The following is a 26,227-nucleotide window of genomic DNA, read 5'->3' on the forward strand; positions in this document are numbered from 1 at the left end:
ACTTAGGAGGATTCTGATATTTGTTTGGAATAATGGTGCGTGGATTTCCTAAAAGGTGTGTGTACTAGGGGTTTCCTGGGTCTTATTCTTGTTGCAGAATAGGTTTTAGGGTTCCCTAAGGAACGATTCTTTCTATCGACTCCATAAGGGTGTTTCGTTTATGTACTGCTTGCTAAATCTATATAATGGGCTGACCTCTTTTCATCAAAAAAAAAAAAAAGTACAATAACTTGTGAAATTATCTATTATTATAAGTGGTCACGGTTCTTAACTTTTACCAATTTAGTTTGTATTGCACGCAATCAAAATTTTGGGTTTTATTTCCTTTTGCTGTCATAAGTAATTATATAATTTATTGTCATTCTCAATGAAAAGCATTGCTTTCTTTTATGTGTTTTCTCAATGAAAAGCATTGCTTTCTTTTATGTGTTTTACTAAGAATTGATTGTAAGATTATCATGAAGGAAGAGTTATAGTAATGGTACATACGTCAGTGCCTGACTACGATACACATGGCATAGTATGAATATGGTGGTCACCCCGGAAACCACATACCAAACCAATTTAATTATGCTAGCTTCTCATATTGTATATATAATTGTTCTGAATCATACGATTCACGACATGGATTTTATAATTTACTAATGCAGTTGAATGGTCCAATGTAAACTAAACGTAGTCTACTTAGTAATGCTATTATTGTATATTGTATTGTACAATATGATCGACATTACGAAGTAGGGCATTTTTCACAAGTAGCTTCAAGCATGGGTTGTTGTCGACTATCAAATTAATTAGTCTAGTTGAAATCGTTGCGTACAAGAATATAAACAGATCGATTAATGAGCAATGAAGTGTTGGATTTGAACCGTACCACGTGTTCTCTTTGCAATATTTTTAGTTCTTTACTACATTGTGTAACCCTAGATATTATTAGGGTTCTTTGACAAAAAAGAAGAAGATATAATTAGGTTCTTTGCCATAGGAGCTAAGCTTGACTTTGGTTTGCAATTCTAACACTGGAAAGGAGACAACCTTTTACATGTATATATTGAGCTAGTGATACGCCTCTGCGGCACTGACATTTGCCAAGACAAGTTGTCAGTTTGTTGAGAAACCAAGCAGCGAGTTGGTTACTAAATTAGGGTTCCCACTACACTAAAAATAACAATTTGAACATTAATTGTAACTGAGCCGAATTGAGCTATAATATTGTAAGTTGGTAAGAGATTACAGTTATAGTGATCACTAGCATTACTTCTATAAAACAGATTTAATTTAATAATAACATATTACTTAGAATGGAAAAGATGTAAATGGGGTTAGGTAATCGATATTCGATCGGCACTTTCAAAGAAAAAACAAAGATTTCATTATAAATAAGTAAACATATCAAAAACTCTAAAGACGAAGATTGAAAATTTTTTGCTTTTCAAAAAAAAAATTTGTATTTTTTTTTGGATTAATTTCAGTTTACCCCCCTGAGGTTTGGGGGTGAAATGATTTCACCCCCTAAACTTTCAATTTTGAATTTTTACCCCCTAAACTTTTCAATTTCAATCAGCCGTGTCCAATTTTTACTGTTCCGTCCAAATTGGACGTTAAGTTTGACTTTTGAGGGTTAAAATGGTCATTTCAACATAAAAAATAAAAAAATAAATTCTGTTTTTTTTTTTAATTTTAATTATATATATATATATATATATTTTTTTTTTATAATTTTGTCTCCAACCTATACACCACAAGTTATAATAGGTTTATAAAAACAAAAAAAATACTATAGGTAGTTGAAAGCCACTCGCTGGTCTACGATATTTGTGATATATGTCCAATAAATTGAAAAATTTTAGGATATATCCCCAATAAAGTGAAGAAATATCTGTAAAAAATGATTTTACACTTTATCTGTAAATATCTGTATATCCCCAATAAAGTGAAGAAATATCTGTGTAAAATCATTTTTTACAGATATTTATTTACAGATAAATATTGGATATATATCACAAATATCGCAGACCAAAAATGATTTTACACAGATATTTCTTCACTTTATTGGGAATATACAGATATTTATTTACAGATAAAGTGTAAAATTATTTTTTACAAATATTTCTTCACTTTATTTGGGATATATCCTAAATTCTTCACTTTATCGGAGATATGTCACAAATATCGTAGACCAGCGAGCGGCTTTCAACTACCTAGAGTATTTTTTTTTGTTTTATAAACCTATTATAACTTGTGGTGTATGGGTTGGAGACAAAATTATTAAAAAAAAAAAAAAACTAAAAAGCAGAAAAAAAAAAAAAAAAAAAAACAGAATTTTTTTTAAAATTTTTTTATAATTTTTTTATATTGAAATGACCATTTTAACCCTCAAAAGTCAAACTTAACGTCCAATTTGGACGGAACAGTAAAAATTGGACACGGCTGATTGAAATTGAAAAGTTTAGGGGGTAAAAATTCAAAATTGAAAGTTTAGGGGGTGAAATGATTTCACCCTCAAACCTCAGGAGGATAAACTGAAATTAATCTTTTTTTTTTCATTTAGTTCAAAGCGGAGACTTTAATTTTTAATTGGAATCTCTCCCGATTAAGATACGCATGTTTACTTACAATGGAAAAGATATAAATATGGTTAGGTACTCAAAATTTCGTAGTTTCAAAGAAAAATTATAGATTTCATTCTAAATAAGTAAACATGTCACAAACTCTAAAAAAGGAAAATTACACTAATTTTTTTTTTTCAATTAGTAAAAGCGGAGAGTTTATTTTCTAATAAAAATGTCTCTCGATTAAGATAAATAAATGTGTCATAAATTTGAAACTCATTTCATTAGACGAATTAGAAGGGCAAGTTAACTAGGGTATGCTAATAAATCCAAACATCTATTAGATGTACTGTGCTCAAAACAATTCAAACCGGTATACTAAGCCAATTCATATTTATTATTCACTTGCTGCTTATTACCCAACAAGCTATCCAAATTATGATTTTTTTTTTTTTTGAAAGGGGCTATCCAAATTATGATTAATGACATGGTTTTGAGAAAAATAAGAGGGTTTAAATGGTAATTGCATGAGTTCACATGTCTGTTTAAGAATTGGAGCATTCTCACTTTCCACCACACAACAACTCATAAAATATGACCCACAGATCATGCGTGGAACAGCTCAATTAGATTTGTTCCTTCGCTATTCACAACAGAAGGCCGGATCGATATCTAATCGAATTTATTACAATCTTTTGGCCAATTTGGCCAAATCCTCCGTAATTAACTTGATAAGTTTTACCACTCATCTCTTTTAGGAAACTATTTGAATTTGATGATTTAAAATTTGAATTGAGCAAGATTTTTCCCTATTTAATCACTCTCTTGTAAAGAAAGATCCACAGCTAGATAGGGTACCTGCTTGAGATGCAAACATGTAATTATATATTCCATTTAATTCCCAGTAGACAATTACAATCCCTATGAAGCTGCAAAAAGATTTCTAGAATCTATAATTTAAATGGTGATTTGGTCCAACTTCATAATGTGCATATAAATATACTATTTTATTAGTTTTTTCCTTTCTTAATAAGTTGCTTAAAGAATGTTACAGCTGGGGCTTTTAGGGCACACTGTGTAGGCTCAGAGACAAATTAAAATTGATCATGAAAGTACTGGAAATCACATGCAATGTGGAACCCACCTGAGGCTTAAGCCTAGCACTATTAATCAGTATCAATCTGTTTATTTGATCAAATAAAATTAGGGATAGGTTTCTATATATCTCTTAGTTCTACGGCCAAATATATATACCACCCAGATGTCTATCCTAAAATATCCACTTGCATGAATACATTGTGTAATTCATGAATTATGAAAATGGAAATCAGGTCTTATTATTTTGAAGGAAAAATGTTGAGAAAAAAGAATGTGGGAATTTGCATATATATTTTTCATGAGATTATTGAGGAAGAAAATGTTTGATAAGAAATAAAATTTGCAGACAAAGCCGTATGAGTTAGTGACATCTACAGCGCGTGGGGTAGTTCTTGTTTGTTGTTATATTAATCCAAATATTTTAACACTTCAAATCATAGACAATCGCTTTCAAGTGGTAGTCTCTAAAGTCCACATCTAAAGCGAGAAAATGAAATTGTTTATATGGTAGAATAATCTATAACAATTATCACCATCATTATTAAAATAATGAAGCAATATTTGAATATGGAAGTTCTAAAATTAAGGCAAAAGAGAAGGAAGAGAAAAAGAGCATAAAATCTAAGCATATAAAACATTAGAATCTACACACAATCTGATCCAGCGATGCAATTATTACTGGGGCTTCCCCAACAGGTTTAAAAACCCCATTTGGAGATCGCTCATTTCAATTCTCAGCTCTTTCGATCTCTCTAGCTGTGGTAGCTAACCTCTGCAATATTTTCCACAAAGTTTGGGATTTGCTCATACTAAAAAAACTCTCAGAGCTCGATCTCATATTTCTCAGTGTCGATCTCTGTGTGTATTCTCTCTCTTCTGAAAGGTTAATTAAGAAGAAGATGGGGAGCAGTTATTTTGGGGAGCCAAACATGGGAAACGAAAGAGGAGGCGGATCGTCTTCTAGTTCTTCAAGGAAAGGGAAGAAGAGTAATTCGGACAAGCCGAAGCAACCGCAGAGAGGGCTTGGAGTTGCTCAATTAGAGAAGATCAGATTACATGGCCAAATGGGATTCATCAATCCTTACCCTACTAATAATTTCATCAATAACGTATGTTAACTTCTCTCTATCTATCAATCTGTTTCTCTCTCTCTCCTTTGACTAGAATATATAGGTGTTTAATTTGGTGATGAATTATTGTACGTGCAGCAGCAGGTGGAGGATAACAGAGTGCAAGCAGCAGCTTATTCATCGTCTTTCGCTTCTTCGCAGTCCTCTTCATCTCCCTCAGTCTCTTATGGCTTCCACCCTAACATCATGGTATGTAACTGTGTATTCAAATTTTGAATTTTCATCAATTACTTCCATATACACACATGGAAAGTAGTTTTTTTTTTTTTTTAAATTAATTTTTTTTTTTATCTTAATTTCCAATTTCGTCTCTAATTTGTTGTTCATGACTCACCTTGCATATCTATCTGCAAACTTATCCATTTTTTTTAAATTATTATTTTCTGCATATTTGTTTCCGATCATCATTCATCAGTCATCAATGCGTTCAATTCACATATATAGTTCTAACCGTTCTGTATATAATTGGAAATAATCTTTTAGATAAGGAGATTTATCTTGAGGTTTTCATTAGCTACTTTACAAATATCGGTAGTAATTCATTAAATGGTTCCAAACCCTAGCTAGAAATTGAGAGGCACTCAAGTAGTAATTTTTGTTCAATCTTGAGGTGTTTCTAACTGATCTATTATCTATGGTGGTATTAATTTAGATGGGGCTCGGTGAATATGATCAAAGAGCAAGCATCATCTATGGTGATCCTTCCCAACTAAACAGTACAACACCAAGGTTTGTATTTTTACTCGTATATATCTCCCATGCTTCACTCAATCTAGGAGGTTTGTGAAACTTCAATTTCCAGCAAGTATCATTTATTCAATCTGATAGAACTGTGCATCTAAATCACCGTACATGATCTAAAGTTTGCTAAAACCAGCAGATGGGAACCCAGCAATGCCATGTTAGAGCCGACCCAACAGTTTGTGCAACCAGGCATCACTACTAGACACCTCCTAAATCCACCTGCAGAAGTACTAGAGGTACTTGATTGTTACTATACATATGCCTTTCATATCAAACATAAAGCAAATTACATATGATCTTCTATTCAATTTACATTGCTATACCTCTATATATATCATTATATCAGTATATGTGTGTGTGATTGAAGCAAATCCTGTGAGAACGTAACCTAACTAATTTTCTCTTGTTGTTCATGCTTACATATAGGAGTTTCATCACAAGAAGAGCAAAACACATAGAAGTAATTCAATGGGCTCAAGCAGTCAGAATTCTGAATCAAGTGACTCTCAAGAAGTAGATTTGGAACTCAGACTCTCACTTTAATTAGTGTAAGTTCAATCATTTCCTGCCACTCAAGATCTGCAAATTCAAACTGAAAATGGCGCTAGCTTGAAGTTGAGCAAGGGAACAAAAACATCAAGTTCATTTTCATTTTCATGTGGAAGAGCTCACCTGCTCATGTAATGCAAAATGTAAAGGCTCAGATGAGATTGACTTTTTCTGCATAAGACAGTGATGGAAATTTTCTTTTTGATCGATCATTATTTGCCAAAGAAATGACAAAAGTCATCATATATACCAGGTTCTTATTTCTATAAAGATATATTGCACGAAGAGCTAGCATTAATTTTCACTAAATCTTAGCGAATTTATATTGATTTGAGCTACCTATAGGATTGTTTCTATTTTCCGAGTCCTATTATCCTATATATACAGTACATCTTTCGGGGAGGGGGTTCTGTTCTTATTTCTTAAGTCCATATGTTCGAATAGTCCCTGAACATTAACTGAGTGGAGTTTATATTCTGTTGGGTAAAAGTAAGAGACAACTTTAACATATTGGATGGAATCATTCGTCTTTTCCATACATAGTAATATTCTAGTAATATTCTTGATATAGATGTGAGATTGAACAAATATATACAAAATATGTGTGTGTTTTGATAACTCTTAACACCCTATAAAGATGAATGTGCATTGTCCTTAAAACATACTGTATGTATCCTTCTATGTACTCCAAGAGATGTTTTCTTTTTGTTTTCCTAATTTTTTAGATGAAATCTTTGTCTTATATCTCATCGACCGATATCGTGCTTATATTGAAATTTCATTCTTTAATTCAAGCTCCTATAGTCTTCAATATAAGCATTTCTTTGATTCTGAACTCTAAAACTGCATCGCTTTGTACAGCAACCTAATTACGGTACTTGATTTAATTTCTAATGTATTCCACCAATTAACTGATTGCCGCTATCATCCATACATATATATATATATATATATATATATATATATATATATTTATTGTAAATGATCCCGTGGTTTGGGACCATGGCTATGTTCGCCTTCGTGGTTTAAAAATATATAATTTTGGTCCTGAGGTTTCATTAATCAACTAATCTTGGTCTAACTTTAACAGTCCGTCTAACACCGTTAGTAGGGCTCAAGAACACCAACAAGAATTGAAAAATTAGGGCTCCTCATTCCTTGACCATATCAACATGTGTCTTAGGTTTGTTCATACAAGTTCATTATTGTTTAATAATATATAAACAAACTTTGGCTAACGTGTTTATCCTTTGCTGACAAACATTAATTATTGTATTTGCTATTTCATCTAATCACCCAACAGTACTATACAAATCATGCATGCACTTAAAATTTACTACATGGCCTTTGTATAAAGAATGATAGCTAACTTAGAATTCAAGATCTCAAAATATAACTTTTTGGCTAACCGTTTTCTAGGAAAAATAGCTCAGAGAAAGATTAGGATATTCTAACCTAGGTTAGGAGGCGCTCTGTCTAGTTTCATAGAGGAGATGGTCATCTGACGAAGAAGATACGCAGTAGAATTTGATTGATCTTTTGGTATTCCTAAAAGCAGTTTTAAGAAGATAGACAATTGACACGTGGGAGTTATAAACAAGGAGTGGGTAATTGAGGTTTAAATGTAAAAGAAAAAAATAACCCGATATGTGACACGCATGTAAGAGCCTTATTAATGGTGTTAGACGGAATGTTATAGTTGGACCAAAATTAGTTGATTAATGAAACTCCATAATCAAAATAAAATAGGGTGCGGCTATTTCCACTCTACCATTTTCTTTGTTCACTCTACAAATATTTGAATTATTGAAAGACTATATTACCTAAATGCAAAATGACTAATAAGTACATTAATTTTCTAAAATTTAAATCTTTAAGGCAAACTAAATACGTAACTAATTAAATACAAAACTACTTAATTTCTGTTTTGATAACATTAATCTTCATCTTCTCCATCCAAATTTCAATTTATTACAATTTTCTTTTATATCTTTTTGTTGCATCCTCATTGTTAATTCGTTATTCATTTCACAAAACCATTAGTGTTAACTTCATCAAAATATTTATAATACTTTTTTTTTTGAATAAATCTTTATATTACCTTTATAAACACCGAAACTAAAAAAATTAAAAAACGAAAAAAAAAATCAATTTTTTTTTCATTGCTTATAGTAGCACTTACTAATTTTTTTAATATGGATTGAAATAAATGAACATTGAAACTGAATGGAAAAAATAAAAAAATGGAAGTAAATCAAATTATGATTTTATTAGGAAACTTTAATATATTTTAGAACGTCTTTTTAATTGATATAAATTAAATGATAAATTTTCGTTAAACAAAATTTCTCTTTTAATTTGATATGTTATATAATGGAGGATATTCCTGGAAAGAGAAATGGATTAGATAAGTAAATCTAATAATTGAAATTAAAATGTAGGGTGTAATGAGCAAGTAGGGTGAACAAATAAAATTATAGGGTGGTAATAGCCTCACCCAATAAAATATTTTTAAACCATGGGGGCAAACATAATATGACCCCAAACCACGGGGACCATTTATAATATATATATATATATATATATATATATATATATATATTGTTATAAATATTATATATATGTGGCTGTCCACTGTAAATACTCATTAGTTATGTCCTTATGATATAAACATTACTCCTATATAAAGGGGTCTAATGAGAATGAAATACACACTTCTACCTCCTCCTACATTTTGTTTCTCGATTCTATCTCTCTCATATTCTCTAGTTTATAACACGTTATCAGCACGAATTTGCTCTTATTTTTCTTCTTCTTCTTCTTTGAACTCCATGATGATCCACAAGCCTTATAGTGCAACATAATTACTTATGATTAAGGCTAATGATCTATGAGTTTTTCTTCTTTCTTTCCTAGATGAATATCAATTTTTTTTATGCGATCATTTACATATATTTATATGTATCTTTTATATAATATAATTGTTGAAAATTTATATTTCATATACGACAATGAGAACTACATATTCCATTGCTTAAGACTCGAGTGCTCTGACTGAGTAGTCTTAGAACCTATGGTTCTTCTTTAGACATCACACGAATGTTTTTCTTGTGTGTTCCCTATGAGATCCATTGTTCATATTTATGAACTTTTCAAAACCTTTGTTTCGTATATGAATTTTTCATAGAACATACTGTTCTAATAATTATGGATCTTGATATATTTCATCTTTTCTTTTTGTAGAAAGATGACGTATCTAACAAAATTGGACTTTGATCCCTTAAAAATTCTGGCAAGAACTATTTGATGCTGAAATTCACCTTATGACTAAAAACCTTGGAAATGTCATCAAAGTTGACAATAAGTCATCTGTGCAAGATCCTGCCAAGCGTATGATTTTCTTGCATTATCATCTTGATAAAATCCTAAAAGATGATTACCTTACGGTGAAAGATCCACTTGAGATTTGACAAGCCAATGTTGATCAATTTGCTCACCAGAAAACCATTGTTCTATCTATAGCACAATATGAATGGAAGCATTTTGCACCTTCAGAACTTTAAATCTGTCACTGATTTTCAATTCCGCTATACATATGATTACCTCCCAACTAAAATTATGTGGAGAATCTGTCAGTGAAGATAACAAGCTTAAAGTCTCTGATTTTTTTGTGAACAAGGGAAAACATATTGATTACATGATTAGCGGCAGTTTTCTTGACACCGATAAATTTTAAGCCTATGTTTAGGCGTTTTTCTTTGTCTCTATTTGTTTTGTTTAGTCATTTTAAGCCTATGTTTTGGCACCAATTAAACATAATTATGTTTCATTCTCTTTATCTGTTTAATCATATTTATTACGTTTAAATTACCTTTATTACAATTCTTTCATAACTTAATTTGTCATGAGTATTTGTTACAAGAGCTACAATTATCATGATAATGTTTTCAATTACCATTATCTGGTAGTTATTGTTATTAATAACTCATTTTATTATCAATTTGATTACCATTCTACCATTCTCCGGTAATTATTGTTAAGTAACTCATCCTATTACCATTATTTGATACTTACCATAGTTATTTATTTTATGTGATCATAATGAACATTTATTATTTATGATTATTTTTGTCATATCTACCTCATATGATTATGTCGTGTGTGAAAAAATAACAAAATTATATTTCCATCGCTGGGACTTGAACCCAGGTCTTTTTTGGTGAGAACCAAATATCCTAACCAACTACACTACAACAAATTTATTGATTATTTTGTTATAATGTTATATTAATGCATGTATCAATTATTGACTTTATATGAATATCTGGCTATATGGTACTCCTGAATTGGTATCAACAATATTAATTATATTTTCTACAAAATCGAGGTATGTATTTTTGTTAGTTTGATGACTTCAATTCGGTTTCCTCTTATTATCTTATCTGATAATTTGATATAAAATTCTCAATTTATGATGAGATCGAAACTACATGTTTCTTGATCCAATTACATGTGGACTTAAAATTTCTCCACTGATTGTTATACAATCAAATAGATCGAAACCTCTTATTTCTTTATCTCCAAATATGTCAGGACCTTTGTCACTTCTCTTTATGAGTACATGTGAACCTCTGTTCACTCCACTTTTAGAACATGCTTCTAATTGTGAAGACTCAAACTAAATGGTTTGAGTATGAGGGCTATGATCCCTAAATCTATTATTATTGGAGTATATGCTTATACCCATATGGACTACTGTCCTAAACTCAAAATTTGAGTATATCATTTTGACATTTTTCAGTGTCAAACAATAATATGAACCACCTGTTCATTAATAAATTCAATTTGAACCATGAATATTCATGATAAATATAATGACAAACATAGTTGTCTTGCATGCATATAATGCAACTATGGACATGATCCATTGCAATTGTTGATAGTTTTTCACAATTGATGCTTAAAAAAGCTAGAACAACAATCATCTCAAGAGCTGCAGATCTTGATTGATGGCCGACTCCAACTGAGCTCATATTATGTTACATATATGGAATATCACTGCATATATTGGTGATGAAATTTCCACCGACTTTATGTTGTATTAATCAACTATGAGTATACTACTGTATACTATATCATGAATTAAAAATTTCATTGAGCCAAATAAAAATATTTTGGCGTGACCAATGCGTCATTATTTTATCTACTATGTCATGTAGACTCATCTACATACATACTTTACATTGTTGTATAATACAACAACAGTTGCATACCTTCCTAATAAGGGCATTATAATTTATCGCATAGTTGCGAGTTGTCACTATAATGAGACAATCCTCCCGCTATTAGGAGGAGAAATATCGTTCATAAAAAATGTGAATTGGTGTGAGATTTTATCTACCATATCTCATTTTAATTTTGAGAAAAAATCTCAATTCATTATCTTTTTGACCTAAAATTTGGTTTGGGTCCACCACCCACCAATGGATTTTCAATCCAATTTTTTGCACGCGTATTTTGCGAATGGTCAAACTAGATGGTCTTCCCGCCATTAGGGGGAGGAAACGCTATTGTAACGGCGTGAATTTATGTGAAATATAGCCACCAAGTCTAATGTTTTAAGCTCCCTATAAGGTAAGATTATACAAACCCTGTAACACTCTTCATGAGGTTATACAAAGATCCACATTCTTTAATTAATTTGTCCTTGAGAGACAACAAATGCCCTAAAAGAGGCAAGGGTACCTGATATGAATAAGCTTATTATAGCTAATGCATGCATATATTTTGAATGTGTGATAGATCTCTAATTGATGATCATTGATGATATCTCATCTATTGTAGCTACTAAATATCATCAAGGGCTGTCTACTATACCACATTTCATTGTGTCGATAAATTATAATATTGGCCAAATTGGAAAGAGACAATTCCAATGAATTTGATTATTGGAAACGTGATGAAATATTTGGACTTTATAACCCCTAAAATACAAGAGGGTGTTCATTCTAGTGAATTAAAATCACTATGACACAAGCCTCTTCATAGAGACATGGGCTTATCATTCTTCTCCAAGCGACAACTTTTCTATAAGTACAGTGTTATATTGACGAGAGACTTATGGCATGTTGTTCTTGGCTAATATGAAGATCTTAAAGGAAAATTGCTAAAAGCAAATCCCCAAATCCTATGTGTCATTATAAGCATATTGCTTAATCAAATCCTTGACAGATTCATATTGCCAAAGGCAAGTCCATGAATGAATGAGCTTAAAGCTCACTCATGGAATCAAAAGTCTAAAGCTCATACATACTCATTCAATTATGGTCAAAGTGACTTATTGCCTCAATGAGTACTATGACAAGACTAAGAAAATCGAATTCGAATCATACTCATAATGTTGCAACATATTCTAACTTTCGTGAAGTTATGAATTTATCTAGAGCTCATATTGAGCCTATATGAAATTATCAATTACACTTATTGATATTTATGGCTAAGTATGCCATACTTGAATTTCAATGCTCGGATAAAGGTAAATGTGTCAATTGTTGTTCCTTTATATTGTTATTCTTTAACTAATATCTTTATCTATAATTTGAGCATATGAAATTGGTTCTACTCAGGTAAGATTCATTAAGAATATCATAGTTTTATTGGTAATGCCCTAACTTTTGCAGGAATTGCAATTCATGATGAGTCCCCTTTATGCAAAGCACACATGGTCTCACCTATGTGATCGACACACCATATCTAATATACATGGTGCATGTATTTTATTACATACATGATTAAAGCTTGCAACAATTAGTGAGAGATTCTCATCAAGGGGAGCATTCAAAATTATGCTACCTAGGACATATGCGCTTTGTACTCTTTTTCTCCTTCGACCAGGGTTGTTTTTGTCCCACTGGGTTTTTGTTACCTGGCAAGGTTTTTGACGAGGCAACATTAAGCGCGTCCAACACCATATCATTTAGTGGTGGACATCCAAGAGGGAGTGTTATAAATATTATATATATGTGGCTGTCCACTGTAAATACTCATTAGTTATGTCCTTATGATATAAACATTACTCCTATATAAAGGGGTCTAATGAGAATGAAATACACACTTCTACCTCCTCCATACTCTGTTTCTCTCTTCTGTCTCTATATTTTTCTCTAGTTTATAACATATATATATATATATAGGGGCATTTTATATTACACCCAAATTTGATTACACCTATTAGATTAAACCCATCTATAATTTTTTTTAGGGGAAATTACTGGTCACTCCCTCAACTTTTGGGGCGTCGACAGTTCAGTCCCTCGTATCATAATTTTAACAAATATCTCCCTGAACATTCAAATTTCACACAATTTAGTCCAAAATGACCATTTTACCCCTCACTTCCTCTTTTTTTTTTAAAAAAAAAAATCTTCTCTCTCTCTTTTTTTTTTGTTATTTTTTCTGCTTCTCTCTCTCTCTCTCTCTGTCTCTCTCTCGGCAACCATCTTACCAAAATGCATTCTGACATGCCCCTCATGATACCTCACCAATGTACCCATCAACCTAATGCATTCCTTTCGAACAGCACTCTTTTGTTCCAAATCTGTATCTAAAATACACGACAGAAATGGATGGGTTCAAGCACTCCGCAATTTTCTCAAGCTCCTCGACACCTATTTGGGAAGTATCCCAATCAACAACCACCTTTTGCTTGAGCTCGAAAACCACCTGTTGCACAGTGAGTCTCCCATTTCCTCTCCCTTCAACATGCGTCTTCATCTTGATCATCGAATCCTTACTCAATAGCCCCAAATTCCACCTATTCCCTCCACAATCAAGAACCCCACTTCCTAACTATAGGAATCAAATCACTAAAATCCTGCAAAATTGAAAGCAAAACAAGATTAATTTCAACAACCCAAACCAACATTATTGATTCCCACACCATAATGAACCTAACATAACCTATACTAAATAAAGATCAAAACTTTCTTTCTCTAACTCTATAGAAACTTGCCCAGATGAACAGCAAGCTTCAGCGTGGTGGAATCAGAGCGAAGTATGGGAGCTTCGTCCTGTTCTTCCGCCATTTTCTCAAGCTCCATGACTGAAAGGGTGTCGAAATCGAGCTTGCCAGCTACTAATCGGATCACGGGGACTCCTGCTTGGCTAATCGGCTAATCGCAACCTCTGAATCTTCCAGTGTCGTCAATCTGAGCCGAGAGAGAGAGAGAGAGAGAGAGAGAGAGAGAGAGAGAGAGAGAGAGAGAGAGAGAGAGAGAGAGAGAGAGAGAGAGAGAGAGAGAGAGAGAGACCTAATGTTCGACAATGAGTCTAGTCGAAGAAGAGGATGCGGGGCAATGACGAGGCTTTCTAATTTGTTTGAAGATTCCGACGATGAAGGGCAATGGTGGCTGCCTGGCTACAGAGCAGGCAAGCAAGATCGGAGTCATCCTATGCTCGACTGGGTCACAAACGGCCCCGTGATTGGTTTGAGTTGGTGTGGCAAGATCGGGTGGCAGCTTCGCTGTGATCTTCTGGCATCAAGTTGGCAGCGGGACGATGAGGGAGGCTCAGGCGAGTTGGCGAGAGAAGAGAGAGAGAGTGAGGAAAGACGGCATCGTCTTTCTGAGCTGAGAAGATGGGGGAGAGAAGCAGAAAAAATAACAAAAAAAAAATAGAGAGAAGAATTAAAAAAAGAAAAAAGAAAAAAAGAAAAAAGAGGAAGTGAGGGGTAAAATGGTCATTTTGGACCAAATTGTGTGAAATTTGAATGTTCAGGGAGTTATTTGTTAAAATTAAGATGTGAGGGACTGAACTGTCGAGCCACCCAAACTATAGGGTGTGACCAGTAATTTCTCCTTTTTTTTAATATATACCCAAATCTGTTAATTAAGTTGATTACATAAATAAATTCTCATTAAGTGACATAGAAAATAAAATATGTTTTTGTCAAAAATTTCTTAATATGCTACAAGCTCTAAACAAATACACTTGATGAACTAGATTATTGATTGAAGCTTTGGTAATCAATACCTAGATCAAGGTTTATATCTGATTTTTTCTATATAAAAGGTATGTTATATTTTTCATATAAACACTTGAATGGAAAGCAAACATAGGTTAATAACATATTATACAGTTGTTCTATTTGTAAGGTATGTACTAAAAAGGTACCTGATCATTAGAATACTTTTTTTTTTCCTAGATAATTTGATTTCAAGTATGTATCTAACATATAGGAGGCTTAGTTTTTGGTTTATACATTCGATTACAGCCTAAATGTTAATGGGTTTCGTATAACATCTTTGTATTAGAATTTATCATTATTTTCTGTATCATACCTCTTTGTTAGGTTTTCTATTATATTATACCTATGATTGTATAAACAAAAATGTTACACCTATGATTGTGGTATATATCATTGTGTGTCAATTTCTATTAAGCTTGAATGTTTCTATTATTTAAGCCCTACCTACATATACATATTTAGTAGGTACATTAGACATGTATTATTTGAGAGAATGTAAAAGGGCAAATTAGATATACATGAAAATAAGGAAAAATATTGATTATATATAGGCCTATAGTTTATATGGAAGGTTTTCTTTTTATTTTTATGAATCACTCTATATAGAAGGTTTATCAATGTGATTTGGGTGTAAACTAAAAGAAAAATATGTATGGGTTTTTTCTAATAGAAGGTTGAATTTTTGGGTTTATATCTAATTTTCTCATATATATATATATATATATATATATATATATATAACCTTACTCAGGTGCGGATATCCGCACCTAAGCAAAACATACGGATTTCCCATTTTTATCCACTTTCCGATCATATTTTCACATCTTAACCGTTCAGTTTTTAGATCCTAATGTATAGATCATCTCTACAAAAATTTCAGCCAATTTGATGATCGTTAAGGCATCCAAAACGGCAATTTACACGAACGAACCGAATCTGTCGAACAGGAACCGTTCGTGTTTATAATGGTAAATTGCAGTTTTGGATGTCTTAACGATCACCAAATTGGCTGAAAATTTGCAGAAGTGATCTATACATTAGGACCTAAAAACTGAACGGTTAAGATGTGACAATATGATCAGAAAGTGGGGAAAAACTGGAAATCCGCACCTTTTGCTTAGGTGCGGATATTCGCAGCCAAGAAGGGCTATATATATATATATATATATATATATATATATATATATATATATATATATTACGTACCAGCTGGTAAGATCTTATTCTTATAGTAACTGCTTTCATGATCTTATACATATATGGTCAAGCTTGGTAAACTAGTAGTGTTAATGATCACCTGGACATGACCAGCCCTGGTGGTCATTCCCCGATCCAACAATGTACTTTAATCTTGAGCAATACTTAATTAAGCTAGTTATGAAGTGACTTCTAGAGTGTTTCGTGTTCCACTCTACGAACTCCAAAACGCAGATCGGACAACTTCATCGATCCAAGATTGCACGTTAGATCAAATTTGAATACAAGGCTAGCTTCATCATTTTAATTATTCATTGAGTCTTGTTCTTTGCTCTTGTTAGTGTGGCTTTTTGAATATGAGGGTTCTACTTGCTAAAGTCATGAACATCAAATCAGAGATTTTCTTGTTTGATGTGTTGCCACAGTTCTTTCTTAATAAGTTAGTAGGTGTATCTCTATTTATTTATTACTTTTACTGTACTGCTGATTCTTTCTTGTTCTTCTTTTGGATCGTGCGCATATATTTTGATCATTTTAACAGGTTCTGTACGATGGAGAAATTTCAAATAAACAAACAGCTCTACCGATGTTTGGACATATTTTCACTTTATGAAAGCAAACTAAAACAGACAGTGAACAGCTAACAGCTTAATTTGTCTCAAAAGAAAGCTACGTAAAGACATCGATCAGCACACTAAGTAAGAGACTAAGAGCTGTCTTGAAAAATTCTTTTATGCTTAATACAAATGAATTATATCAAATAAGAAAAAAAAACTGCCACCATATTAATTCCATGGGAGGGTGAAGACTTCTACAGCAAGTAATTGGTTTACTGGACTTCGTCAGCTTTTGGTACATGCATAAGCTAATGGCCAGGGTATCACACAGCCAAAGCAGACGAAAGAGCATTTATCTCATAGATTATATATGACAAAATATGTTGTTGTGAAAGTTAATTATATTCATGTATATGCTGATTGATATAGGTATTTGTTAAAGGGTAAAACTGTAACTTTTCAATTCAACTGTAAAGCTGTAGTATAAATACCTGTACTTGAAAAATCTATCAGTACAACTGAAGCCTTGGATTCCAATTCATTTTCCAGCTTCGTTTCTATTTCTCTGTTTTTTCATAGAAATCTTTCATGGCATCAAGAGCCAGGTTGTGATCGGGACCGAAAATCTTCATCGGAGAACCAGAAGCTTCATCGGAGGCCTAGCCACTCAACCAAAGCTTATGTTCATGGTGGATTCTGCTCTTGATCGATTCTGTTCTTGATCATCTTTTTCAGAGAGTTTGATTTCTCTTTTCAGATAAGCTCAGCCTTATAGTTCTACGATTTTTTTTTTGTCAAGATTTGTTGAAAATTGTTGTTGATTTGTTGAAGATTCATAACGGAAAAGCACATAGTTACTGATCCAAGATTGATTGAAAGTTGGAAAAGAAGATTGAAACCCTAGCTTTTTCATTGGAGAAATTCAAGATTCAGATTCTTTGTTTACGTTTTCTAGCAAGAGAAAATTGATATCACTCTTACTTAGATATTGTTCAAGCTCTTAGATCATTTCCTTGTATTCGATTTGATGTTCCTTTGAAGTTGTTCATCAATGGTATACAATTCTGGCTCATTTCTAGCTACTACTAGTTCTCAAGCTCTCAGCTCTACGTGTTGATACTCAAATCTACTTGTTCACACTCAGATTCTGCTCTAATTCACTTGAATCTACCTTTAGTTGAAGATTTTCACTATGGCTCTACCTAATGCTTCTCTTGTGAGTTTGGGTGCTATGTGCTCTTCTTACTGTGTGATGCATATATATTGAATTCAAGAGCATCTTTTTGTGTCTTGTGAAGAAGTATACGGCTGGAAGTGAAGTTGTTGAAATCAAGTTGTGAAGAGTGCCAATTGACAATTCACTGTCATAATTTAACTAGGGATCTGAATAGCTTTTTAGTTGACTTGTGTTGGTATATTGGATCTGCACAAAGAATTGGTAAATCTCATAGAAGAATGTTCATGAGTTGAAGTTTTGTGCCACAGCCTTGCCCATATAGAAAAGATATAGAAGAAACAGGGCATTTCTAGTTTTTGGCTATTGTTAGGAACTGAAATCTGCTCATTCAAGTTGGTTGAATTGTCTTGGTTTGGTTCTGGAATTCTCTTAACCTTTACAACACTGAGGAAGCATTGGTATTCTGTCATCTTATAGTCATGGATAACAACAACCAGCCACTCATCTATATGCTTTCGAGCATTTACAATTTACTGCCTGTGAAGCTGGATGATAGCAATTACATTACATGGTTATTTCAAATGAAAATTATGCTCAAAAGCCTTGGGTTAGAGGGATACGTTGATGGTTCATCTTCTTCTCCGCCTCAATTCTTGGTGACTGATGGTAGCATAAATGCTGGAGTTACAAGGGAATTTCAAGAATGGGAAAAGAATGATAAAGCATTGATGACTCTTATCACTGCCACTTTATCTAGTGAAGCATTATCATTTGTGGTTGGAAGCAATAATTCATGTGAAGTTTGGAAAAATTTGAGGATGAGATATGGTGTCTCTTCCAGAACTGCCGCTATGCAACTTCAAACAAACTTGTACACAATTCAAAAAGGCAATGATACTATAGACAAGTATTTTCAGCGTATCAAGAACATTACTGATCAATTAGCTTCTGTTGGCATTCATATTCCCGATGAAGAGATTGTTATCATTGCTGTTAATGGCCTTCCCTCTGAGTACATGACTATCAAAATTATGGTAAAAGCTCTGATCACAACTATGTCAATGAACAAATTGCGTTCTCTTTTACTTGATGAGGAGTCTACTATGGATCAATCTACAAAGACTATGCAGAATGGAATGCCTACTGTTATCAATTCTAGTGTCATTTCTGGTATGCCTACTTTCAATCACTACAACACACCAATCGCCTCAAGTGCTGCTATTAATGTGCCTAATGCTACCTCGAGTTGTCAAGACATGATTCCGCTTTCTACCAATTTTGGTGCCTCTCAGACAATGCCTAATTTTGGATACATGTTGAATAACAATGTTGGCAATGGAAGCTACTTTTCTGCACCTACACTTTCTTATGGCTATGCACCTCAAACTGATGGTTTCATGCTCCAAAATGGAACCTTTGTAACTCAAAATAGGGGATTCATGGCTCAGAATGGTGGTCACACTCGTGCTTCTCAAACTAACTACTCTCAGCAAAGTTCCTCTCAGAATAATGCGTCACAGCAGCTTTCACAACAACATGGCTCTTTTTCTCAAGCTTCAAACAACAACTCTAAGATTGGTCCAACAGCTATGGTTGCTCATAATAGCATCAATAACTTTGAGGTTACATTATTACACTCGAGCTCATCTCATCTTGGTTCTGTTGCACCAATTGATGCTCAAAGATTTCCAACATCCAAAATGGAAATTAAACTAGAAAGCTCTGGGGAGTCTTTCACAATTGGAGATGAAAGTGGAAAGGATCCTGTGCATGATGTTGGTAGCCAAATTGCCATCGTCCCTTCGAAAGATGATATCCTTTACGCACAAGAAGGCTCAGATCATAAGGACCCTATGGGGTTGTCTCGAGATGGTCATGAGCCTAGTCAGTCCACCGTGCTAGAGTCATCTTTGCAACCTAAGACAAATGCTGCAACAAGAAATAGATTCTCTGAAATTCAAAATGACAGAGGCAGTAAATTGGAGGTGCTTTCAAGGGTTGAACTTTCTTCAAGCACAATTGGTAAAGGTGGCTCCAAGAAGCAAAAGTCTGATTCACCAAGAGTAGCTGAAAACATCTCTAATCGTGTGGCTACTAGAACTGAGCAAGCCCAGGCACAACCTCAATTGGATTATGGTCGGGAAACTATGAAGCTATTGAGCAAAAATCTGATGAAGTGTAGGAAATATTGTCAGCCAATGCAGCTATGGTCATCACTTCCACTATTCCTCCTGGTTGAAACAAGCTTATTTGCTGCCATCCTTTAGCTCTTTAATCTGCTGATTTTGCTTCTTCAGCTATGCCAATCACTACTGCTCATTGATCTTGGTTGAAACCAATATTACAGGTTTGCTAAAGTCTTTAGCTCTTTTCTAATGCAATCTGATGGTAGCTTCTCTCCCATCAGCTTGAGGGAGGATGTTAAAGGGTAAAACTGTAACTTTCCAACTCAATTGTAAAGCTGTAGTATAAATGCCTGTACTTGAAAAATCTATCAATAAAACTGAAGCCTTGGATTCCAATTCATTTTCCAGCTTCGTTTCTATTTCTCTGTTTTTTCATAGTAATCTTTCAGTATTAACATTACAAAGATACACAGTGTTATCCAATTAACAAAATCTTAGCTAGCCTGCGCACAGAGATGAGGATGCCAAACTCTATTTAAACTAAAATAGAATAAAATAAAACAACAAAACCTCAGCTAGCTACATTCTATTATTGATCGGTTCGAATAGTTGTTCGAATAATTTTTGAAAGAATATTGTTGCTACCCCCTACCTTTGGATCAAAGGGCTAGAGGCTAGGATGAATATGTGTGGGGATCGATCTTGTCCAACAGGTCAACTTACAAATTAAGTTATCTACTTGGTTGCAATCAAAGAACAGCAACATTCGATGTAGAGTTGGTCTTATGAGAAAAATTTGTACTATCAATTTGCCTTCCATAGTCAATAATTGCTTATTTGCTTATAAGAGGAGGGGCTACAAACACGGGCCAAACAATTGCCTTCATTGAATTCTTCACGTGCCATGGTCTACATGATGAATAAGAATAAGAATAATTCTTAGGTTCACTGGTGAACAAACATGTTCACCTCATTGTCAATTAATTTAATTTTACTTAACAAATTTATAATCTAACGGTCTATATATATCTTAAATTAGCTTTTAAAGATCATCTTTGTAAAAAATCAATCGAATCGGAAATCATTTAATTATCTAATTGAATCAAACAAATGGACGGTTTTAACAACACTTACCGTTGTTATGATAAACCGTCCATGTATTTCATAGAAATGAATAACTAAAAGGTCTTTAATTTGATTGATTTTTTACAGAGCTAATCTCTGTATTACATTATACAACATGAATGGTTGGATTAGAAAATTATAAAGTTATTATGCGTTAACCACAAAAGATGGTGAATATGCTAATTCACCTAAAGGGTGAACCTGAGAATTGTTCGATGAATAATTACTGGACCATCTATTTTTTCGTCAGCCATCTTAGTGTTTATGAATGGTTTTACACAATTATCATAAACATATATAGATGATCGAAAAACAAAATATTCTTCATTATGATTGAGAATTTTTCCGTCCCTTTTTTTTTTTTTCCTGAATTAGTCATTTTGAGTGTCTAGTCTTAGCTTAATTTTCGTCTTCCTTTTCTTTTCTTTTCTATTAGTTTCATTGCTAGAAATTAATACAGCCATTTGCTTCCGTGAAATGATCCGGCGCAAAGAGAATTTTCGGCTTTTCTTTTGCTTTTTTCTTTTCTTTTTTAAAGATGCCAAATGAATGAACATTGGCAACCAGATGTTATTATATTCTTTAATTTCTTGGGTTATTTTTGGTAAAGAATTGTATACTTTCTTTAGTTACCAGCTACTTTGGGGTTAGTTCTCTGCATGCATGTGAATTTATTCTCACCCCAAAATAGCACAAAACTAGGTTCCCTGCAAACAAGGATTAACAACTCGCCACAATCTATTTTTAACAAATTTCAAACTACCTTTAGGCTTCTTTAAATTATAAAGAGAGATGGGGAGGAAAAGCAGGTTGCAAAAGAGCTAAAGAGCTCATAAAACATAAGCCATTGGAGACACTCAACTCTTCAATGGCAGCCTTACACATCAAGCTTTTTTGCATCCTTCCTCTCCTCTTCGCCCTTGGCATCAATGCACAATGGCGAGGGCTTCCTTTTATCCCCAATCCGCTAGTTTCACACCACGGATTGGGTTTTAATCTTGACCCCAGCAACGGGGGCCAATTTCAGTTCTTTGACCCCGAGCCCGTCACTTTCAAAGCAGCCGGCGATAAACCTAAACCCAACGCCGGGGGTGAACCCCAACCCGACGCAGGGGGTAAACCCAACGTCGGGGGTATACCCAAACGAGCGGTCATTAAAGCCGAAGATGTTAATGCTGTTCCCAACGCACAACCACAGCCGAACTTCCCTATTGGCGATAACCCGGGGGCGTGGGCGCTTGTTTCCAATGACGCCGGTGTGTCTGCCATGCATCTAAATGTGCTTCCCAACAACAAGGCCATAATGTACGATGCCTCGGATTTCCATATATCGAACATCAAATTGCCCAACAATGAATGCCTTCCCTGGAAAAATAATAAGGGCGATGCAGGAAACGATTGTTTTGCTCATGCAGTTGAATATGATCTTGACAAAAACACAGTTAGACCACTCAAGGTTTGTTTATCGATTGATCTCACATTACTTTCATGCACTAGATCACGTACATAGACTTGCACCTCAACGTTGTACATAATGATTTTTTTTCTTTTTCAAATTAATATATTCATCAAAAGCTCGATGTTTTCTAATGCAACAAAAAGCTAATCTCGTGATATCTGCAAACAGACTCAGTTTGATGCATGGTGCTCATCGGGAGGGATTTTGCCCGATGGTAGGTTCATCAGCACCGGTGGTTGGGTGAACGGATATAGAAGCGCTAGATATATAACCGCATGCAACGACGGCAAATGCGACTTCAAAGAGTACCAAAACGCATTTGCAGAAAATAGATGGTATATATTTCAAAATCATATCAATGCTAAAGAGCAACGGGACATTTTGTTAGAATTCATTTGTTGATTAACTTGTTATTATTAGGTATGCAACTCAGATAACGCTAGCAGACGGTAGGGTGATTGTGGTTGGTGGCCGGAAAGCATACAGCATCGAGTACGTGCCACCAGAGGGACAAGAAAACAAGCAATCCATCTTCCTGCCTTTCCTTGACGAGACCACCGACATGGACGAGAACAATCTCTACCCGTTCGTCCACCAATCTACCGATGGCAACGTCTTCATCTTTGCCAACGACCGCTCCGTCCTCCTCAATCCCAAAACCAACAAAGTCATCAAGGAGTTCCCCAAACTCGACGGCGGATCCCGAAACTACCCGGCCTCCGGCATGTCGGCACTGCTCCCCATCGAGCTCAATGAGCAGAACCCCCCGGTCATCCCTGTCGACGTCCTCGTCTGCGGTGGTAATAAGCGCGACGCTTTCAAAATGTCCGCACAGAAACCACCAGTCTTCATCCCTGCCTTGGACGACTGCGGACGCCTCCGGATCACCGACCCTAATCCGGTCTGGGAAAAGGAGGTCATGCCCTCAAGACGTGTCATGGGAGACATGCTAAACCTTCCCACAGGTGAGCTCTTGATGATAAACGGTGCGATGGCTGGAGCCTCAGCTTGGTGGCAAGCTGAAGAACCCAACTTTACCCCTGTGATGTACAACCCCAAATTGCCCAATGGACAACGGTTCGTCAAGATGGCACCGACAACTATTGCAAGAATGTACCACTCCACCTCGGCAGTGCTCCCTAACGGTAAAATCCTCGTGGCAGGCAGTAATACTAACCCGGGCTACGACTTCAAGGCCAAGTACCCAACTGAGGTACGGGTGGAGACCTTCACCCCACCTTACATGGATAAGGCTTTGGACATCCACAGGCCGGAAATCAACGCCCAGGCCTCCGACAACAAGCTTAAGTACGGCGCACCGTTCGGTGTCCAGTTCAAGCTGAACGAGCAAGACAAGCCTACAAAGGCTGACATCAAGGTCACCGTGTACGCTGTTCCTTTCACAACACATGGCTACTCCATGAACCAGAGGCTTGTTGTTTTGGCGAACACTGAGCTCAAGGCAGAGGGAGCTGGTTTATATCGTGTCACGGCGTTGGCCCCACCAACCGGAGCGGTGGCGCCACCAGGGTCCTACCTGCTGAATGTGGTTCACCGCGGAGTGCCGAGCACGGGAATGTGGGTGACGATTAACCAGTAAAACTGTGATACATGAAAAGCTAACTCCAAGGCTCTAAGCCTGATATATTTGGTCCCTGAAAAATTAAAAAGAGGAATATTTTTCTTAATTATTAATCGTCTTCTTCAATCCTTGTATGCATATATGCATTTTTGTTATAACATTTTTCTCTTCAACTATGATCGATGCACGTAGCTATGATTGCTCATACTTGTTCGATCTCTACGTCCATCCAAGATCAATATTATGTTAATACTTATATACTTCCATTTTTCTAACTATTTGTGTAGTATTTTTTGATTCTTGTGTGAAGTTTTCTTCTTCAAAGAAAAATGTAATGAGCTGGTGGCTTTCAATCTTTCGTACGTCCACATCCGAGTATTTGAAGAAATGACGGAAAAAAAAAATATATATATATATATATATATAATTATTAATAGATATTTAATTAGGATGAGTGAAATTCACAGTCCCTTTACAACCCATACTCCTTATTTCTATTTTTAGTAACTTAATTTTTGTTTTTTGTAAAGTAGGGAGTGTTTTGTTGGCGAGTCATGGCATGTTGGTTAGATAGCTTAACCAACATCGTGGAGGTTATGGGTTCAAATTTCACTGACATTAGGGATGGGGTGGGGTGGTGAGTTACATTGTTATCCATAATATAAAAAAAGTAGGAGTGTGGATTTCATTCTCCTTAATTAGTGGCATCATATATAGGGTACTGGTATAGTCCCTTCAACATTTTTATATGCTTGTGAAATGTTTCCTATAACTTGACGGAAAACGATAATGTCGATTAGGTGAGAGGTTTCAGCGATCATTGAGTACTTAAAAGCGATTTCCAACCATTAATAACTGGAGATTTTAAACTCATGAGGGTGAACATAATGCCCGGCTTTTTCCTAGCCGAATTTATAGTAAAGTCAATATTTCACATCTTATGTATTATTTAAGCGTAAAAACGTATTTAAAGGCATAAAGAGAGTGATAATACAGTACTCTTTATCGACACATGCGATGCATGTGTGTAATAGTTTCTATCTGTATTTATATATTTTTTTTTGGAGAAAAAATAAAAAAGAAAAGTAAAAATGGGATGAGATGAGGAAGATTCTATGGATATAAGTGGGTTGGGAAGTTACCAAACATGTTTTATTTTTTGGGATTGATTCAAAAAAAAAAAAAAACAAAGGTTATTATTTATTTTATTTTATTTATTATTTTGCTATTTATTTCACACCTACTTTGATTGACAAATTGAGTTCTCTAAATAATAGTATAGAAAAAAAAAAATTTTAAAAACCCAAAAAAAATAAAATAATATAGATAATTAAACGAGTATCCGACTTTTAGAGAGAAAAGCTAATCGTTTCGTCTCTAAATATGGCTAAACATCATTTATACACACAAACACGACTAATTGTAGCATAGATCTGACTCCGTTAGACTAATGAGGACTACTTTTGATTTTGATTTAGCCAATAGGGACTACATTTGATTGAACTAATGAAACTTAAACCCATAGAAATAGTAGGATTAATACCTACCTCTCTCTCTCAAGGGCTGCACGTCCTGCCAAGGAAGTTCATAGCTGCCCTGCCCTAGTTGGCTACTTTCATAGTTACATTAGTAGTCCTAAGCACGACTTTCTCCTTAGCTACTTCCTTGCCGCGTCCCAGCTAAGCTACAATCACACCTTAATACCCATTCCCCAATTTCTCTATGTTTTTTTGCAACATATGATAGTTACACCACTCCACTAAACAGAGTTCAACTCATTAATCAATTAGTTCTTAATTTTCAACTTTCAAATATTTGTAAGGAGCTACGTACTTGCTCTCTTTCGAAACATGTATTAAATTGGGGAGGTCAAAAACTATGACAATATCGTAGGAGCGCATATTTG

The 26,227-nt window shown here is 34.5% G+C and overlaps 2 protein-coding genes across 5 annotated transcripts; both read left to right on the plus strand.

The window, feature by feature from the left end:
• The first annotated feature begins 4,254 nt into the window (after window positions 1–4,254).
• Window positions 4,255–6,309, plus strand: LOC112189606 (protein SPEAR1). 4 transcript variants are annotated; one of them, XM_024328945.2, is made up of 5 exons: window positions 4,255–4,759; window positions 4,859–4,969; window positions 5,433–5,509; window positions 5,658–5,760; window positions 5,951–6,309. In XM_024328945.2, the coding sequence occupies exons 1-5, from the start codon at window positions 4,550–4,552 to the stop codon at window positions 6,065–6,067; spliced, it is 618 nt and encodes a 205-aa protein (XP_024184713.1). In that variant the 5' UTR covers window positions 4,255–4,549; the 3' UTR covers window positions 6,068–6,309. The 4 variants fall into 4 exon arrangements, with proteins under 4 accessions (XP_024184713.1, XP_024184714.1, XP_024184716.1 ...); XM_024328946.2 differs by having other exon boundaries at window positions 5,661–5,760; XM_024328948.2 differs by having other exon boundaries at window positions 4,862–4,969.
• Window positions 6,310–22,084: 15,775 nt separating this feature from the next.
• LOC112183523 (aldehyde oxidase GLOX1) lies at window positions 22,085–24,581 on the plus strand. The gene is made up of 3 exons (XM_024321908.2): window positions 22,085–22,736; window positions 22,908–23,074; window positions 23,160–24,581. The coding sequence occupies exons 1-3, from the start codon at window positions 22,149–22,151 to the stop codon at window positions 24,337–24,339; spliced, it is 1,935 nt and encodes a 644-aa protein (XP_024177676.1). The 5' UTR covers window positions 22,085–22,148; the 3' UTR covers window positions 24,340–24,581.
• The last annotated feature ends 1,646 nt before the right edge of the window (window positions 24,582–26,227 follow it).

The sequence above is a fragment of the Rosa chinensis genome, chromosome 2 (assembly GCF_002994745.2).
Source record: "Rosa chinensis cultivar Old Blush chromosome 2, RchiOBHm-V2, whole genome shotgun sequence".
Lineage (NCBI taxonomy): Eukaryota > Viridiplantae > Streptophyta > Magnoliopsida > Rosales > Rosaceae > Rosa > Rosa chinensis.